Source organism: Euwallacea similis, chromosome 36 (genome assembly GCF_039881205.1).
Source record: "Euwallacea similis isolate ESF13 chromosome 36, ESF131.1, whole genome shotgun sequence".
Classification (NCBI taxonomy): domain Eukaryota; kingdom Metazoa; phylum Arthropoda; class Insecta; order Coleoptera; family Curculionidae; genus Euwallacea; species Euwallacea similis.
In genome coordinates, this window is record NC_089644.1 from 1383662 (window position 1) to 1403740 (window position 20079).

The 20079-nt window shown below is 36.3% G+C and overlaps 2 protein-coding genes across 6 annotated transcripts in view; one reads left to right on the forward strand and one right to left on the reverse strand.

Annotated features, from left to right (window-relative positions):
• The window catches only part of rut (rutabaga), an 87878-nt gene that overhangs the window by 8863 nt on the left and 58936 nt on the right, over positions 1-20079 (reverse strand). For 2 of the 5 annotated variants that reach the window (XM_066404813.1, XM_066404818.1), the window contains 13 exons: positions 18262-18444; positions 10652-10837; positions 9473-9751; positions 8884-9155; positions 8581-8821; positions 7977-8358; positions 5651-5962; positions 4731-5590; positions 3270-3825; positions 2339-2735; positions 1599-1725; positions 1129-1247; positions 930-1072 (listed from right to left, as the gene is read on the reverse strand). In XM_066404813.1, coding sequence (XP_066260910.1) covers positions 930-1072; positions 1129-1247; positions 1599-1725; positions 2339-2735; positions 3270-3825; positions 4731-5590; positions 5651-5962; positions 7977-8358; positions 8581-8821; positions 8884-9155; positions 9473-9751; positions 10652-10837; positions 18262-18444 — 4057 coding nt within the window. The remainder of the gene's footprint in view (positions 1-929; positions 1073-1128; positions 1248-1598; positions 1726-2338; positions 2736-3269; positions 3826-4730; positions 5591-5650; positions 5963-7976; positions 8359-8580; positions 8822-8883; positions 9156-9472; positions 9752-10651; positions 10838-18261; positions 18445-20079) is intronic. The other 3 variants (XM_066404817.1, XM_066404815.1, XM_066404814.1) reach the window with 3 other exon arrangements.
• LOC136418586 (jerky protein homolog-like) lies at positions 13902-14744 on the forward strand. Its single transcript, XM_066404690.1, has one exon. The coding sequence runs from the start codon at positions 13902-13904 to the stop codon at positions 14742-14744; it is 843 nt and encodes a 280-aa protein (XP_066260787.1).

Sequence of the window (20079 nt, forward strand, 5' to 3'; positions counted from 1 at the left end):
TATTGCACAATATTAAACCACGGCTACTGACATGAGTCCGGTGTGATTTTTTTACCGCACACATGCGTACCTAAAAAATATATTGTACTCAATGTTGTAAAGGAACGCTCGATAGTACGAAAAATGTCTGAGTGCCAAGTTCGGCAATAACTGACGACCACATAAGATTTGATAATAATATTTACTATCTAAATATACAGGGTGTCCGTTAAACAAACGGCAAAACTTCAAGGGGTTATTCCCTGGGCTATTCTAAGAATATTTTGTCATTTGATGATTTTTGAAAAGCCTCATTGTTTGGAAGATACAAGGTGAGGAAAAATTTCGACTACAAGAATTGTTGAAAATGATTACCTCCAGCTGGAATGCAAGAATCTAATCTTCTCCTCATTGACTGCCGAACTTTTTCAAAAACACCAGGGTCATTTTTTATTGTGTTACATCCAACAATCATCCGGTTTTTCAAATTTTCCACATTTTCTACTAGAGTATCATAAACTAACGACTTTAGATGCTCCCATAGGACACAATCTAGGGGGTTTAAATCGGCGATCAAGCAGGCCATAAGTAAGGTCCACCTTGACGACGATTCCTGTTGCCGATAAAACGAATATTTCAAGAAATGAATTGGTCGAGGTGGACCTTACAATGGCTACTTCACTCGAGGCGGTCATTATCAACAATTCTCGTAGATTAAAAAGCTTTATGTGTAATATTTAGCAGTAAAATATTGTTATTGCCGAAATATTTTCTTGCTCTTTATCTTCGGAACAAAGAGGTTTTTCAAAAAACATTAAAGGCAATATATTCTTAGAATAGTCCAGGGTATAACCCCCTGAATTTTTGCCATATGCTTAATGAACACTCTGTATACACCGATAACTGTCTTCAGACAATTTGCAACCAAAAAATTAGATAGTGGTGCTTACCCTCTGCATCCGTGAGCCCTGCTTCATTTATCATACTAACATTCTCCAATGCCGGATCGTCTGTAGTATACCCTGTACTTTCCCGGTCATTTAACAGAGGCTCCGAAGCTCCTCCATCCTCATCTTCCGACCATTCAGATACGCTAAAATTATGCATTTACAGTGAAAGATTCTCTTTTTTTAACAAGACCCAACATACCTCCCTTCAGCAGTCGCAAGAGCCACAGTTGAAGAAATTGGGTTATCCTGGGTTGGTGTCTCCAAGTTTTTAAGTTTTTCCTGTATTTTCTCTTCCAGCAGTCTCTTAACTTCCGCTTCCTATAAAAATAAATATAAATATTTTCTGTACATCTGACGAGAATTATTCATTTTTTCTTTTATTTTTTTATGTTTTTTTTTGCCCGGGGGGGGGGGGGGGGGGGGAGATAACACTTCCCTTGTTAACATTTTGCTCTCTAGAATCTAGGAACAAGGCGTAGAAAATACGAAAAAAATTGAAAGTTAAAAAAAAACAAATATGTAATAGTTTATACTACTTATTACATACATATATACTATTGTTATAATATTACAGTATTAAGTAATTACCAGCTCTCGACTAAGTCGCTGCATGTAATTAAATTTTCAAAATGTTACTAAATATGCTATTAAATAAAAAAAAAAACAAACCTTTGCAGCTTCTTCTTCCATTCTCTTCTCCTCCCGCTCAAAGCTCTCTAAGTCAGTATCATCATCTCTTGCTTGCACTTCGAGCATATCACAGTCTACGTCAGTTTCTTCACTATTTCGAGGCACCCTGAAAATCGTTCTACAGTTGCTAAGAAGAAAAACTACAAATGGAAATGATGCCACATGAATCTCTAAGTCAGCTTTGTCTCGGCTGTCCTAAAAACCTAAAGCCGACACAGGTAATGATAGATGAGGGCTTTGTGATTAGCTATATGTTCTCTATTCCAGATAATTAGTATGTTGGGAATTGAGGGTATTATGCAGCGTGTTGTTAGTGAGCAAGCAGCATGGATCAGTGTATTATTCGTTTGTTTTCGTTATGAGCAACACACAAAGATTCTATGTAATTTGATCAAATCCCATATTTCTGTATTCACCTCTATTGTAGCGACAACAATGAGGAACTCCAATCTGATCAGACATTTTGTACACCTGTGTAAGAAATTATACCTGATCGTGTACCAAATATGAACATTTGTGTAAGAAGTTATGCCTGATCATAAATATAAGAAATTATACCGCTGGTGTGTGTCGTAAAATTCAGATACAGTCTGCAATATTTTGGACCTGATCATAATCTGTAACAGAGAAAAAACTTTGTGTGTCCTTCAACCTCTCTAACCCAAATCCCCGTAACCTCGAAAATGTTAGTGTGTAAGCCCGCTAAGCCTGTCAAATACCTGTCAAGAGGCGACACTCTCGCCAATTTATTCGATTCGGAAAGTCCGGGCGACGGCCCCCGCTTTAGCGACCCCTCTTTGCTACTTGCTCGGGTGGTTGGGGAAATGCACTGCAAAGTCACACTACCCTGCGCGGGGTTCACGCGCAGGCCCAACGCCAGTGCTTGGATCGCCGCCAGTCCCACCTGATGGTTATTATTGTTCGGGGCGTACCTTACAAGCGGCTCGAGATCCTTAGTCTGCTGGTTCTCCAGCTTGGGAGGGATGTTCTGCAGCAAGTTCTGTTCGTCCAACAGTTTCTGAATCTCGCGTTCGAATGGTCCCACTACGTTATCACAGGGTTCCATGTTGGTAACTTTTGTGGAGTTCGGCGACAACTTGAAATCTCTGACGAAAGCTGTGATTAAAAAATATTTTTGAGGATTTTTCCTTTTATGATGGGTCCTCATAAGTGTAAATTACAAGCTCAATTCAATTATATTGATAGAAAATGCCAATTTTCGGAATATAGTAAACATGGTTTGCTTTCAGCCAAAATTACAGTTTCACTGTAATAAAGCGATAGTTAGACTGTGTCATGCTCATAATGACCCTCCATGATGGTGAAACTGAGCATCTTCATAATAGTTGAATTAGGCATAATCTCTCAACTCCGTGATTGTGGAACTACGCATGATTATTAGATCATTCGATACGCATAATCACTAGATCGTGTTTAGTTCTATTTCTCTGTCTTGAAGGAATTTGTACAAAGTTTTGCAAATATTTTTTTAAAATTTCAACCATTAAAGGGAATAAACAAAACAAGCAAACTTTCTGAAAATCATTTGTATCTTTTTAGAGGGCCAAAAATAAAAAAGTGCCAAACATGTCCCGACAATTGCCGAAATTTTGCTAAATATCTCAAAAACTGTTACTTTCTGTCACCTACCTTGGGCCAGAGGTGATGTTCGTAATTTCCTCAAGTCCTTCTTATCAGTCTGACAACACCCATCTCTCTTATTGAAACTCTTATCCCCTCCAGGGCGACTTCCCTCCTCCTGGAGCAATTCTCGAATCTCCTCGGCTTCCTTAAAACTAGGGGATCTTTTGCAGTTAGCCGCCAATTTATTGCACTCTAACACCGAATCACTATCATTCCTAATACGCTTGCTGTCTAAGCTCCTTTGCTTCAGCAACAAATGCTTATTATTATTTTGGGCCCCGTTCACACTGGTTGCTCTGGAAGGTTTTGGTTTGGGCCTACCAACGAACTCAAAACTTGCGCAGCTTTCACCCTTATAGCTGTCCTCCCCATCTAAACAGGGGGGACTGGTTATTATAGATGATTCTGCTGTGTTTGCTATAGCTAATATTGCACTTGGTGGTAAATTGTTCCGCTTGGGATTAGTTCTATCGTTTGAATTGTTATTCCGTAATGAACAGCTGGGAGGGATGTAATCTAATGAGGCTTTTGGTGATATTTCGGGGGATGATAGAGGATTCACCTAGAATCAGGAAAAAAAGTGATTAAAAATAAAGCTGCTTTATGCAGATGCCAATATAGTATATAGGGTGTACCAGAAACAATAATAAAAATGAGTATTGATTAGAGGTTAAAAATTAGAGCGATTCGGCTGTTAAGTATCAAAGCTCGGCCTAATTTTTTTGTGAGTGCTGATAACTTCAATACTTTTACTAATTCTGATAGTCTGAACTCTTCTAAATCAAAAACGCATTCTTCGAAAAACTCGTAGCTCTAGCAGTTTTCGACATATTTTTAATTCAATTGTCGGTGCACTGCCAAGTATTTATGAACATCATCGCACCATTAACTGCTTCCATCACGAGGAAGGCCATTAAAACAATAAAATGTTATAAAGACGTCATTTTTTGAAAATGCACTTTTGTTGAATATCTAAAAAAATTCTCAAAAAAATGAGTCAGTTTTAGTACCACAAATCTGGGGTCTGACTCCAGAAAAATAATTATTCTGTGCATTGTCAGCATGACTTGGAATGCCTAATTATATACGCCTTGAAGCGCAGTACATATAATATTTAACTTAAAATCTGAAAAACTGTCAGAGCTAAAACGAAAAACAAAATTAATGGTGAAAGTTGTATCTACAGGACACACTCTTAAATCATGTCAGTTCAAATAAACTTTTCTTTTAATTTTTGTGAGATTAAATCTGAAACATCCTGTACACAAAAAAAGAGCTACGTCACTGAATTCAGCTTTTCCAAAAATGAACATGGATATAATTTTTCTGACATTGATCTATGGCCAATACCAATATTATTCTCATAAAAATCCACGTTTACGATAAAAATAAACGCCCTATACATATATTCAACTTGAGTTAACCGACATTGTCATATGACTATTTTAATTCCAGACACCAACCAACCTGAATATCAGAAGGAAATAGGAACTGCTGAGTATCCGTAGGTAATGGAGGACTAACACAAGGAGAAGCGTCAGCATCTGTAGTTCTACTATAACTCTCATCAGAGCTACTAATACTCGGAGAATGGTTCAAGGAACTTATCTCATCAGCAGAGGAATGAATTCGCTGAGGAACTCCTCCACTTCCATACATTGCTCCACTCAAACTTTCATCTGAATAATGCCTTTGCAATGGACTATGCCTTCGAGGACTTTTTCTTCCATGTAAAGGACTATTGTTAACAGGCCTGGGCCTGAACATTTCAGGAGCAATTTTCTGCTGCAAAGAATTCTGTAGGTTTTGTCTTATTGGCATAGGGGGGCTGTTGTGGCTCGCATTATAAACCTTTCGGTGGGGTCTGTTAGGAGACTCCTTACCGGGAGGTTTTGGAAGAGGCTTCAAATAGGGCTTAATATTGTCGATTGACGCTGGATTTATAGCTACGAATGGTTGCTGAGCTCTGGGCCATGGAGGATTGTACCTCATGTCTGGTATTTGCTTGTTATTGTTGTTATTATTCACCGGGAAAGCGCCCTTGTGCGGGGGTAAAGGGGGAGGCTGAATATTGTCTTCTGGAAGCTTCTTGTTACCCCCGTTTCGGGGATTAAACTTGGGTATTGCTCCCGGAAGCAAAGGTTCATTTTCGCAGTTCCCTAAACCATGGTGGTTCGCTTCACGAAGCGGAGGTAGTCGCATGACATTTCTAAAACTGTCCTCCCTAGAGGTTTGACGAGTCTGTAAGGGAAGTTGCTTCTGCCTAGTGTTATCACCATGTAATAACGCTAACGGAGTAGCTACACCTCCGTATAAATTATTTATATCTGAAATATGCACAGTGATAACATAACAAATGACTCGTACCCTATAACGCCAGTACTCACTATTCGAATTATTATTGTTAGAATTGGCTCTAAAGCTATTTAGCTCCTCAACACGTAACGTCCCAGGCTGCTTTCGGTCTATTAAAAAGTATGTAGTCATGTCACCCTTTCCCTTGACTTTAACTTTGCCCCGGCACTGGAATTCATAGGGATGATTCTTGAGGACTTGGTAGATTTCTTCTGTCACTTGAGTATGATTCGGTAGACCGGTAGAGTCCATTCGACTGGCCACATTTACGGTGTTTCCCCAAATATCATACTGGGGCTTTCGTGCCCCTATTACTCCTGCCACTACTGGTCCGATGTTTATACCTAAAAATTTTAATTTTGGCTACACCTACAGGAAGATCCTTAAATAAAGCGACAAATTTGAGGTGTAGATTCTTTGCACCAAAAATAAAATTAAAAGTAAATTTAAATATGAATCCGCAAATTTTTTATGATGCTGCATTTTGAGATAAATACAGGATGTTATAATTTGGAAATAAATCTCTACAGGGTGTTCCATTTAAGCGGATTTGCGCCATATTCCTTTTAGTTTAGAGATAGAGCAAACAATTGTAGAGGTTGTAACAAACAATGCAAAAGTTGTAGAGAACAGTGCGAAGCATGTTTAAGGTAAAGTATATCAAACTACTTATACAAGGCGCCCCGTTAAAATATCGATTAATTTTATATCATTTGGAGAATATTCGTCACGAATTTGTATATAACGCAAAATATTTTCGCAGTAAAGTTCATAGTAAAATTTGGAGAAATTTTACGATAAAGCTTCGGGTATTTTTCTTACTATAAATTAAATGTTTTGAAAACCGAAATTTCCTTTAACAAGTGCAGAGTATCTGGAAAATTTTAATTGTAAAATTTAGAGAATTTGGGTCACAAAATTTAGAGAATATTTTTCTCGATTCTGTATAAGTAGCGGAGAAATTTTCGTATTAACATTAGAAAATTTCCACGATGAAGTTTAGAGAATACTTCGTGCTACGAATCAAATGTTTTGGAACCAGAAACCTCTTCTGACATGCGCAGAATACGGGGATAGCCTCACGAGTACTTGATTTGACATATAGATGGCGATTTTCGTTAAAAACTTACCGATATTATAAAGGCCTGACCTTACAAAGCTTATATCTAAAGTTTTAGGATGCTACGTTGATTTATGTTTGTTTTGGAGCCGTTTTTAGTGAACTCTTTTAGATATTTTGTGAGCATGGAAAAAATTGGCCATCGACACGTGATTCAATACTTTCATTTGAAAGTTCTTAGTCCATCCAACCTCAAAGCCGAGTTAGATTTTAATTTAGGGGAATAAAATCCTTCATTAGCAACTGTAAAATATTGAGAAACAGGGTTTAAACGCGGTCGTACGAGCTGCCAAGGCGAACTCCGCAGCGGTCGATCCAATGATGTGACTACTCCAGAAATTGTGGTCAGAATCCACAAAACTGTACCGTACATCTCATTTTCACCGAATAATTGGATTTGAGAAGGCTGTGCTCAAAATGGGTGCCACGATTACTCACAATTGAACAAAAATAGCGCCGTAAGAATGTTTCAAGGGGCTATTTGGCAAAGTTTCGCAACAATAAAGCCAAGTTTTTACGTCGATTCATAACCATGGATGAAACGTGGGTCCATCATTTCACACCTGAGGCTAAAGAGCAGTCAAAACAATGGATTCAAAGGGGAGAATCGGTTCTAAAGAAAGCGAAAACCAATCAATCTGCAAGGAAGGTAATGGCGTCAGTTTTTTGGGGTGCATGTAGGATAATTTTTATTGACTTTCTCCCTAAAGCAAAAACAATAAACTGAGAATATTATTCAAATTTAATGCAGCGTTTGAGCGAAGAAATCAGGCAAAAGCGATCGCATTTGGCGAAAAAGAATGTCTTGTTTCATCAAGACGACGCACTTGTCCACACTTCCCTCATCGCGATGGCCAAAATCAATCAACTTGGTTTCGAACTTCCTTCTCGCCGACCCTATTTGCCAGATTTAACCCCCTCAAATTATAATCTATTTCCAAACTTGAAAAAATGACCCAGTAGGAAGAGATTTGCCAATAATGAAGAGGTGGGTGCTATCCGAGGTTGATGCCTATTTTAGAACACTCGAAGCTTCTTATTATAATCAGGGTATAGAAGCCATGGAACATCTCTGAGAAAAATATGTCAATCTCAAAGGAGATTATGTTGAGAAATAATGTAATATTTTCCAATTTTTTTTTCTTTAAGGGTTAGGTTGGGTACTTCTGAGATTATCCTCGTATCTAGATCATTTTTATTAGAAAATTTGGAAAATCGAAATAAAAAGGTCAACTTACCTACGCGTAACATGAAATTGTTATAAGAATTCTCGTTTATATTCAGAAGGCGTTCCCGCATGGCAAACACAAACTCCACCAGTGTTCCTAAATAAATTCCAGCTGTCGTGTCATCGTCATCCAGAATCCTGTAATCGGGCATCAGTCCTATGGCCGCCATATACGTGGACCCGACCGTTTTAATTTTATCAATCGACTTGAACCTCTCCTCACTGAGCAAATCATCAAAATCAGCGATAATTTCGTTCAGAAGCCTCAGACATTCCACCCCCTGATTATTCCCATCCAACTCGGTGTAAAACTCGTGGTAGTTGGTGATAGAGGCGAAAACCACGCCCACTCTTGAATAACTCTGATGGTACAGCTCCTGTGATAGAGTATTCTGTAAGAGAATGTGCGTAATTTTATAATTTACGTTCGGGTGCAGCCAACATCTAAATGGACATCTAGAAAGAACGGAAACTGACAGAAACATAATCGAGAAGTAAACAAGATGAATAATAATAGTAAAAATAATAACAATAATAAATGTTGCTCGCACAAACACAAATCATAAAGAGAAAAACAAAATAATAAAACATTCCAGGAATTGAGACAATCTCACCATATTGTTACGAAATTGGTTGTCGAGGAAATGGGTGGCGACATGAGCTGGCAACAAATTGAACAAAATCCTTTTGTTGGAATGCTGGAGGGCGTCCATTTCCCGTTTTTCTTCATTAGCCTGTACTTGCCACAGGAAATCTAATCTGGCAGTCCATTCCACCTGCCTCCCATGGAGCAATACAGCTAAAACGAACATTAGAACCTCCACTACGCTGATTACATGGGCAGGTATTACGGATCTACAAAGTATCAAAAAATTTAAATTTATCTACGATTGAGCTCCTAAGAATGTGCTCATTACCTAACTCTGCTGTCGTAACAGTTAAAGAGGTCGATGTGCGAAAGCTCTATTAAAAGTATGTAAATCGTGGACATGAGTACCAAGAGAGATGCTTTCAGGAGGATTGGCAGACGTAGGAAAATTGCCACTGCTAGATAACCTAAAGCACAGGAGAGGACGATATACTGAGGTAGAGGGCAGGCCCTATGGTCCTTCTCCATAGGAAATCCAGTATCCAGAGTGACATTTTGGGTACTGTGAGATATGCACGGTTCCTCAGATCTACACGTAAACTAAGACAAAAAAGTACTACAACATCATACTACAACTAACTCAACACTGGATTATAAGCTTCGTTTATTGTTCTTAAGTTCTCAATCAATTTTCATGCGTTAAACCCAATTTTCTGCTGCGTCGTTTTGCAGCACGTCTAACCAATTAACAAGAGTTAAATGCGCAATAGACACTTACGCATGTTAAATATACAGTATATTTACTTTAACTAGAGGTGAGCATGTTAACTCTTGTCAATCGTTAAGAACTTAATTACACTAAACCGGTCTTAGGAAATTTTACAATTTTAATAAAACAGTTTTAATTGACAACTTACCACGTTAACTTGGGCCACAGTGTAAATCAAGACAATAGTAAATACAGTGATGGCGAGTCTTAACACGAAACTGTGAGAGATATCCCATAAAATCCAACGAAGTCGAACTGCTAACAATAAAATAAGCAAGGCAGAAATCCAAATGAAAGCAACTAGGAACAGGAGCAACAATATTATGGTTCTTGGAAGTACCACCGCTTGAAGGGTACCGAGGAGGAGCAGTAATACCAGAGCACAGGCTAGAGTTGAGCTATAGCCCACGTCCAGATCGTCATGGTACTAAAAGGGAAAATAAAATATGCGCGTTTAATAAAGAGAAAGAGGTCAGGTAAACTTATTACGTAATTCGCACAAAATTATTTTTAAAAGGAAAGTTCACATAGACTTAAGAATGAATGCATGACACTGATACAGGCGAGAATCCTTGAGTCGTTATTAAAACAAGGACGCAAAAGTGCATCCTCCCATGGTGAGGAATCTTCCACATTAAGGGGAAAATCTAGTATTCATTCGCTGATTTTAAGTATTTCCCCTGTGAAATCACTGGGAAAACAGTCTAGTTTAATACAAGTATGAGCAATCGCTTTCGGAGTAGTTTTGTTCGTCTGTCCTCAAAAATCATTAAAAAAAACAGTGCAGTAGTTGTTTTTGCTGGCTCCTGTCCCAATATAACACAAATCAATTTGCCTTCAGCCGTCTGATGAGTGCCAAGAGGCCCGAAACTCGTAAAAGTCGGACTTGGGGTTGTTCGTCTACTGCAATGTGGAGCGTTTTTAAACTTGGGAATGTAGATGCGATATTGATGAAATAATTTCTAACAAAACTGAAACAGTTTATCGCTGTTCACTGGCTATCACTCAATCCAGGCTCCCTAATGTTTTTTTAAAATATTTTTATTATTATAAGCAATTTTCATCTACACCAAAATCCAGCTTGCATAAAAAAGCCTTGACATTGAGGAATATTAAAGACCGACAAGTGAAAAAAAGTAAACCACAAAAGCCTTATAAGAAACCGCTGCGGTGTGCCGGTCTCTCATTAAATTCAAAACTAATTTGCATCCTTTATCGTTCACCTCATGATTTATGCATGACCGTTCTTAATGGATTAGGTTCTATCGTCGCAATATTAAATGACAAAGAGGATTAAATCATATTTACATACAGGGGAAATTCTTACCTGACTTTCCTTATTTCTGTCCTTAAAGCAAAGAGTAAACAAGCTCACATGAGTGGATTTCTCCCTGTCCACACTACGAGCCTCGATCGCTTGAGCTAAATATTTATTCACCCTATTGGAAGGCTGATGGTAAACGCTCGAATGCCTCTTCTTGAAGGGTCGCTTAAACTTCTCTGTCACTTTATTCTAAAATTTACACAACAAACCATCAGGCAAAAGCTCAGGGCGGTTGTGAAATAAGCTGCAATCTGAAGAAACTCAGTCCTTGAGCCAGATGGCCAAAACAGCACTGCTGATCCCCAGACGCACATACATATTTAATTGCGTAAAAAGTCAGTAGATCTTGGCGTAGATCCCTTTGAGGTTTTACGTAATAGTAAGCTGTTAGCAGCAAATTAGCCCAAAGACCAGAAATGAGAAGCTTTTAAAAGCGCTTCTGGATTTAGATTTCTTGGAAACTCGTTTAAAGCAAACTCAAAAAAAGCGGTCAGTAAAATTCGTTACTTCATTGAAAATATCATCTTACTTTATGTTAGTTGTTGTAACTCTGGCAGAGACTACTCGTAAAAACTACTTACATTTGCCTCCCAGTCAGGAGGATGACAAATGCCTAGCTTTAAATAAAACAAGTAGGTAGGTAGTTCGGAAAGTCAAGAACAAGAACTCTAACACTCCATAGTTAAATAAAACAGATTAATAGCAAAGGCCGAAAAAACTGCAGTGAGGGTCACTCACATGGCTTACGGGAGCCTGAGGGGTGGTTTGAGTTTGCTCTTGAGAGGGTGAGATATCGGCGTGGAGCACCCTTTGCAGTTCTAGCACCTACAAGCCACATTAGACCAACTATACACCAAACTACTTGTTAGATACAACACCTAAAATGTTCTTAGCTTATGACCATTCTCAGCCCTTCGCTTTTTTAACTAATACCTCATTGGATGTAGAGGGAGAGCCAAAGGTCTCGCATGAATTCGCTAAAATTGCAGGTACTTCTTTGTAAAAATGATAGAATATATCGCATTTTGTTGTTTGTTGTGTATTTTTTGACCCGACACACGAATAATAAAGAACATTAATATATAAAGTGTCCCAGAACAATGGTACAAATGGATGCTAGAGAGTGAAAAAATTCAGCGAAACTTTCCTCATACAAAAATTACTTGTTTTCATTCTATAGGGGGTTAATTTTTTTTTCGCTCTGTAAATTGTGAATAAATCTTACAGATAGATTTGAATGAATTTATTGTACCTAAAAAAACCATTAGGGGCAATTTCAAGATGATAAGTCAAAAATTGTGCGATTTACTCCAGACTTACAAAACAATTTTTTTTACATCCTATAGAGTGAAATCAAACAACTTTTATGTAAGGCATGGATCGCTGAATCGCTCTTTTTTTACCCTCTAGCACCCAGTACTCATTTGTACTAATGTTTCTAGAACATCCTACACAGGGTGTTCTATTAACAATTTATCTCCCATCTAATTTCTTAATTTTTAACATTTAAAAAAAAAAGGGTTTGAACAGGAACTCTTCTGCATTTTAGGAGTATAACATAAAAATGGCCTCGTTGCTTTCCCCCACACATGAGATAAACTTCCTTATTTTAAATGGGACTCCTCAATTTTTTTTCAATTTTGGATTTCTTCTTAAATTTTAAGGTCAGTTTATGTAAGGAGTCTTATTTTTTAAATTTACCGTTTTTAAGTTATTCCGAAAATTGTTTAAATTTTGACGATTGCAAGGTCCCATGGAAATCGGTATTGTTCCCTAATCGTTATGAATTTTGTAATCGACCTTTTAGGTTAAGAGAGTACCGAATAAGCTACGTTTTGACGTATTCAAATTTAAGAAAAATTATTTCACAAATGCTGCCAAACCCTTTAAGGTCAGAACTTATAATTTTTTGCTTCATGAGTGTCAAAAATCTTTAAAATATTTATTTATACAACAAGTGAATTAAACTATTGTTTATTTATGAGAAGCAAAATCTTCGAGTGACAGCGACGACAGCGCAATATTGGGTCTACATGAAACCGATAGCAGATCACTTGCGCAAGAGTTCTTGGTGGTTGCAAATGTCATTTGTTTTGTATAATATATTTTATTTCGCGCTGAATACGTCAAATGAGCTAACATGTCGTTCAATCCAACGGGTAATAATTAGATATGATTTACCACCTAAAAAAATGTTAAATGACAACTACAGTAGGTGCTCGGTTATATGAACACCCTATTATGTGAACTACCCGCTACAATGAACACTTATTTCAAATAACATCAGGTTCTATAGAGTGAACAGCGTTGCTCTCGATTAAGTGAACAAAAATACTAGTTGGCAATATGCACTATTAAAGTGGTAACCTGTAACATTTTCCTTCCCACATTAATAGGGACTTCCCCGAAAATGTCGAAAGACTCGAAAGGGACGAAAGGTTAATTTCATCAGTATATGGCTTGCGTATACCACGACAGATGCACATTACAAGTTTATGCAAAGTTTATCATTATGAAGCGAAAAGTGTTAACTTTATCAGTAAAAAGCGGCATTATAAAAAGTTTAGAGAATGGTTTGAGTGTTACAAGTTTATCAAAAAAGTATGGTGTCGCAAAATCTACAATTTGTGCTATAAAAAAAAATAAATTGAACATATTGAAAGTAACATCGCAATGTGCGTGTGAAAAATTTAAAAGAAGAACGTTGAAAAAAGGTGAGATGCCTAGAATGGAGAAAAGACTTTATGAATGGTTTTGCAAATAGAAGTGTAAAAATCTACCAGTTACAAGCGAACTGTTAAAAACCAAAGCTAAGTTATTATACGGGAAATTAAAAGAAAAGGAGAAGTTTTTTGCCAGTGACGGGTGGCTACAAAATTTTAAACGCAGATATGGCATTCGATTTCTGAAAATTTCTGGTGAAAAATTGTCGACTAATCCTGAAATGATCGAACCATTTAAACAAGATCTGCGTTCCATCATTGAAAAGGGAAATTTGGTGAATGAACAAATCTACAATGCAGATGAAACGGGCCTTTTCTGGAGATTACTCCCTGATAAAACTTTAGTTAAAAGCGATGAAAAATCTGCTCCCGGAAGAAAGGCAGAGAAAGCAAGGCTTACTTTTCGTGCTTGTACGAATGCAACTGGAGCACATAAAATTCGACCGCTCGTAATAGGAAAAGCTAAGAATCCGAGATGTTTCAAGAACTTTACGCTTCCAGTTGATTATGACTATTCCGCAAAGGCTTGGATGACTTCGACCATTTTTGAAAACTGGTTCCACAGAACATTTGTGCCCGAGGTCAGAAGATATTTGAAACAAGTAGGGCTTCCTGCAAAAGCAATTCTACTATTGGACAACGCTCCCAGTCATCCTCCGGCAGAGAATCTACGATCAAACGATGGAAATATTTTTGCATTTTATATGCCCCCAAATGTAACGCCACTTATACAACCAATGGACCAAAATGTGATCCGTATTACTAAACTATACTACAGGTCAAGTTTGCTATCTTCGATTGTCTCTTCGAAATCTGAAAACTTATCAAAACTCCTCAAAGAACTGACAATTAAAGATGCTGTTATAAATCTTTCTCGAGCATGGAGTAGACTTCAGGCTGATACGATTAGGAAGTGCTTTGAAAACATTCTCAACTTTGAAGGAAGTAAGAACGAGGAATATTCTGAAGAGGATATTCCCCTTAGTATTTTGAAGGAACGATATAAAAGTGAGACTAAAGAGCCCGAGCTGGAAGTCGTAAGTTTACTAAAGGAACTTGACCAACAAGTAGTTTATTCTAAAGATGAGATTCAAAGATGGAACGAGGATTTGGAGGAAGAGCCACAAAGCGACATTAATGATGACGATTGGGAAAGCAATGAAGATCAAGATGAAGCTCACCAAGAGACAACTGACGTAACTTCATCAGAAGCTTTGGATGCATTTAATACGGTTATTCGTTGGGCGGAAAGAAACATATTCGAAGTTAACGACTTGTTGGTGCTACGAAAGTGCCGAGACAAAGCACTGCAAAATAATTTGGCAGCGAAAAAAGTCCAAAAACATATTACACAATACTTTAGTAAAATGTAATAAGTACATAACATGAAAATAAAATACTTTTGATTATATGAACAATTTGATATTATGAACACCCTCGGTTTGAATTAGTTCACATAATCGAGCGCCTACTGTATTTACTTTTGAAAATCCTTTCTCTGTATATTTTTTGGTTGTTGGTAGGCAAAAATGTTAAAAGAGGATTTGCTTTTTTGTTTTTAAAGATTTTGCGAGTATTTTTATGCATTTTATTAACTTGTTTTACTTCGATAATTTTGAATGTTTTTTAAATTTTTTTATATTTTCTATTTTTATTTTTCATTTTTTTGTATTTGTATTTTGTGATATACAACCGCAAATCTTTGAACGACTTTTGAGTTTATAGACCTGAAATATGTATGTTTAGAATATCTTTCAAAAGCATTCAAAACACACATAAAAACAAAATTTGACGCGATCGAAGCACACAAAACGCATTTGCAATTTTAATGAATTTATGCAGGACTTTTGACCCTCTCTGTATAAAACAGTCAGAACATAAAATGCTTTGTCGTTTATTCTTAATTCTTATTATTCATTATTGTACGCCACATTAGCAATATGACCATGCAACTAATATCCTGCATAGGGTGACGTAAGCTTTTCTTTAAGATTCCTTTCTTCAGCTAGGCAATGTAGGATGTCCTGAATTATTTAACTTTAATGAAGAGGTGGTATTTACAAAAATACACCTTGAAACTGCATGAATGTACAAAAATGTATGAAACTCGACAAGATTATATACGTAAATGGAATAAATTGTCTAAAAAGTCCTCTCAAGCATTGAATTATTTGAAATTACTAAAATTCAGTAGATTCAGTATTGAGAATAAGAGAGGAGGTTTCTTTCAATTGGCTCACCCCCAAGACGACTGACACAAAGAGAGTACAGGACACAAACAAAAATCGAAACATAGATGAAGAAGCTTAGAAAAATGAAATGAAACGAAATTTGGAAAAAATGGACTCACATTGCTACAACTAGACTGTGCATCTTGTTGGGGATCACCCGAAGGATCTCTGTGAAGCACCCTCTGCAGGTCTGCTACCTATAAGCCATACGTCATACAGAGCGTTTCTAACTATTTTACTCTCAAATTTGATAGAAAAATAAAATAGTTGAAAACACCGTGAAAATCTAATTATATTGATCAATTGGTTAAAATCGTGCGCAAATGCTCTAGTGCTTTCTAAAATTTAAGGTTTTTGAGAACTGCACTGTGCTGCTTAAGAACACCAACTGCAGATTTCAAACTGACTAAAATTGATTCAAACTGGATGGATGGAAATCGTTATATGAGTTCTCAGCGCCAAGAAATTCATTAATTTCAAGTTGCTTTGCGTGAAAGTGAACTTTCTGGCACTTACAAAAAAAAAATGAAGAATGGCTGTAATCATAAAAAATACGGGTGTGGTGATTTAGAACTTACCACTATAACTTTATGTCTTGCCTACTCACTATTACTCTTTATGCCTATTTCTGTTTAGTGGTTAGGTAGCAGTACACTTACCGCATCCTAGAAATGTAAACGACACAATCATGCAATTTTTGAACATCTACATGTTATGTAATAATTTAAGATGAGCATAAGTTTTAATTAATTTAACAACTAGATTGCTGGTGTTAAGAACTATGCTAAGAAAGTGCTAGTAAGTTTGTCAGCGGCACAGTTTCCATGAAAATGGATCCACGATCCAAAGACGAGTCCCAAAAAACGGAAATTTTTCTTCCGCTAAACTGACCAGCACTTAAATAATTTAGCCCTATGTGTCAATAATTCTTATACAGAGTGTTTACAATATGATTTTCCTCTGTGAAAAGTATTTTCAAATGAGGGAAAGGAAGGAAAAGGAAAATTTAATAATGAAATTTTTAAATCTTCGAAAGTCTAAAGAATTATTATCTTGCACACACTGTATATAAAGTTGAATTAACCATTATGACAATGGACATAGAAATGTCATCCCTTGCAATATGAAACGCAATACAAAACTTACTAACACATGCTTTAAACATGCAGAATTAAACAGTAAGGATAAGCGAATGTATACATTTTTAAATTAAAGAAAAACATACGTTTTTCAACAGTAACGAGGTGAAAAAAATACGAAATCAAACATGTTAGTGTTGTAGGTGGGAAAAGTGCAAAATTGTGCTATTTTTCTTAAGTGTAATTGCACCATTCTGATTTAAACTTGATTAAGCTAAGCTCAATCCTTCGTATCTTTGGTACCAACAAGAAATATATTCATGACAAAACCAGTATCAACGAATATTTAATGAGTATTGACGTACGAAGCCGAGCTAGATGAAGCTCTAAACTTAATGGTGCTACTGAACCTTAAACTGCTATAATAGTACCGAATTCGTTTTTTAACGCACAACATAAGAACTTTGTGCCTTAAAATCTTAATTTCATGTTAAACTGTGTTGTATTAGAATTATAGCTATGAATTTTAACAAAGTGTAATTTGATCTCCTAATTTAGAACTACTTTGTTAATAGATCAAAAACAATTGCAGAAATGCAAACAAAACATCAATTCTTCAAAAACTGGAATCTTTTTACACTGCTTGTTGTGTTTTGTATTTAACTATTTCATGCTAAATAAAGATTTAATTTTTTTTTTATTTTAATGCGTAAAAATGAAAAAACTAAAAACAAACATTTATGAAAACTGTAAAAAGATAGAAATTTTCCAGCAATAAATATATTTTTTAAGTGTTTCCGCATTGTACAGAGTGGTTCATGTAAGATAGTCCGCTACCTTATCAAAAACCGTAAGGTTTAGAAAAAAAGTTTAACGTAAAAGTTATTCAGTTATTTATGAATTTTTATTTTTTAATATTTTCGAAATTACAGGGTGGTCCAGAAAACCGTGGTGCGACAAAAATATATATTTTTTTAAACGGAATATCCTATATTGTGTTTTACAGATACTAATTCTGATTGCAATTATAAGTATTTTTTGTTATTACAAAGATAGAAAATTTTTAGCAGTTTTTGAGGTAATTCAATTTAATTCAAAGATCGAAGAAAAAATAAGCTTCTAAAAATTCTCAATAAAATTTCATGAAAAACTGATAACTAGTATATTAAACTTTTTTTTAACTTTACAATTTTTGAGATAAGGTAGGGGGTCATCTTACGTGGACTACTCTGTATATAAGGCCATTGCTGCCTTCAAGATATGAATCTTCAAACCTCTTCTAATGTTATGTGCAATTAAAAGTGCGATGTGCTGCTAAGGCTAACTTGAAAAAATATTGTCAGTTGCTTTATGGAACAAGGGGCGACCAAAAAACACTGAAACTCAAAAAATTAATTGAATCAAATTCCAATTTATATCCGCCAGCCCTAAATTCAAACTTTTAATTAAATTAATCTTTAATTTAATTTAAATTATTTTCAATTTAAAAAACAACAATCATTTTGATATAACGTACTAACCAAATCGGCCCTCATTCCATCAACGGTTTTTTCCATATATTTCAAATGATCAAAAATTACCTTTCTAGTGCTCGTCGCCTTCATATCCGGCTGGAGCGCCATGTTGCTGAAGGGCACCTCCATGGAGTACTTAATCGAGTGTAGCAACTGCACCACCACGTTGCTGACATTCTTGAAGCTGAGCTTCCGTCGCTGAGCAGCTCCCAAAGCAGACCGCACCTGGAGTGTGTTGAACAACAGAGGCTGAAAGAACGGCCGAAGGGAGCCGACAAAGGGGCGAGGGGTTAGTCACAGGGGTTAGTTACCAAGCAGGTGATTGTATGTGGTGTTTTGCGTGTAGTGGTATTCCAGCAGTGGTAGAATAGGGAGACTGTTAATGGTTAAAGGAAGACGAATATTTTGTGTGGAAACAAAGTCTGGGAACCCCAAAAGTACCAGAAAACCGATCAAATTAGATTTTGTTTTGTAAGTGTGGGATACTTCAATAATTATTGAAAAAAGTAATACTATGCGTTCAGTTTTCATAAAACGAAAGTTAATCGTAATAGAAAAGTTGTCCCTGTATGAGCTCTGTTCCCCCAGAACAGAAAACCAAACCCAAGAATTGTCAGAAGGAAGTAAAGATACGTGCAAAGAGACAAAATAGGTGTTCTACGCAGCTTCTGACAGTTCGGAGTCGGTTTGCTTTTCTGTTGAAACAAAACTTTTAGGTTTTAGGAAACCTATTCATTTTGGAACTCTTTACTTTAGGTTATTTATATTAAGAGCTTTCCAAAAATTAAGAAATCAAGTCGGATTGAGAATCTACAACGCAAGTAAAGGTTGCCCGTTTTTCGAACTCAAACACGGGTTTCAGTTATTTCAGTAACGCTGTGCAACTTTGACTTGAGACAATTACTTAAGTTCAAACACGGGTACCCTGTATAGTCCAATACCTTTCATCTACAATGGAAAACTGACAGATTTTTAAGGAGATTTAAGCCATATGAAAGAAAGTCTACGGCAAGCTGGTTTAATTTTTTTTGCCCTTTTTATTACTTTTTATTTTATCTTTTATTTTACTACTCTAAGAACAGCTTTTCTTAAGAATAATAATTAACCTGGAGGTCACAGCGCGGGAATATTTCGTTTTTCCACAATGTAAACAAATCTCCTTGAAAAAACTGAGAGAGGCGAGAACTCTGTATTAAAGCAAAAGAATTAACTTTAATTAATTAAAATTTCAAAAATAAACGGCCGGCAAATTCAGAAAAAGTCCTGGGAAATATATGTAAATTGCCCAACTAGCAAAATACTCGTGACTGGTCGTATCTCTGGCTTCGAAACGAGTTCATCAACGCTTCGTCCATGATTAACATACTCTGCTTGTCCACATATTTGTCCGGAAATTTACAAGTCAATTTCATTTTATAAGTCAAAAAACTCAACTGTTACTGTCATTTACATCATATATGTCACTCATCCTGTCATTGAATTCGACGGTCAAATTCATAAATTTTTGAGACAAATTCAATTTGGCTTTATCCAAAACGAAATATCTTTAAAACGAGCCACGACATCTTATATATTGCTATTTAAAAATTGTCGATTACGTCGTTATCACTGCCAAATTATAAAGGTATAAAAATCTAAATTGCCAAGTTTTGGAATTTATGCTCGGTTAATCGACATATAAAGAATATGAAAGTTAATGGTATAGTTTCATAAGACTGATGTTCATTTTTAATGACATACGTCAAAGTCATGACGTCAATGTAAGACGGGTTATGCGGTACTTTCAATGAAAAGTCATCAAAAACCGAATACGCCTGAAAAACTTCATAAAATCTAGCTAAAATAAATACGCATGGCAGCGTGTTAAACACTATGAATTTCTTC

What these genes read in the sequence shown, in the direction of transcription:
- LOC136418586 (XM_066404690.1), top strand. Translation starts at nt 13,902, where the DNA reads ATGACTTCGACCATTTTTGAAAACTGGTTCCACAGAACATTTGTGCCC.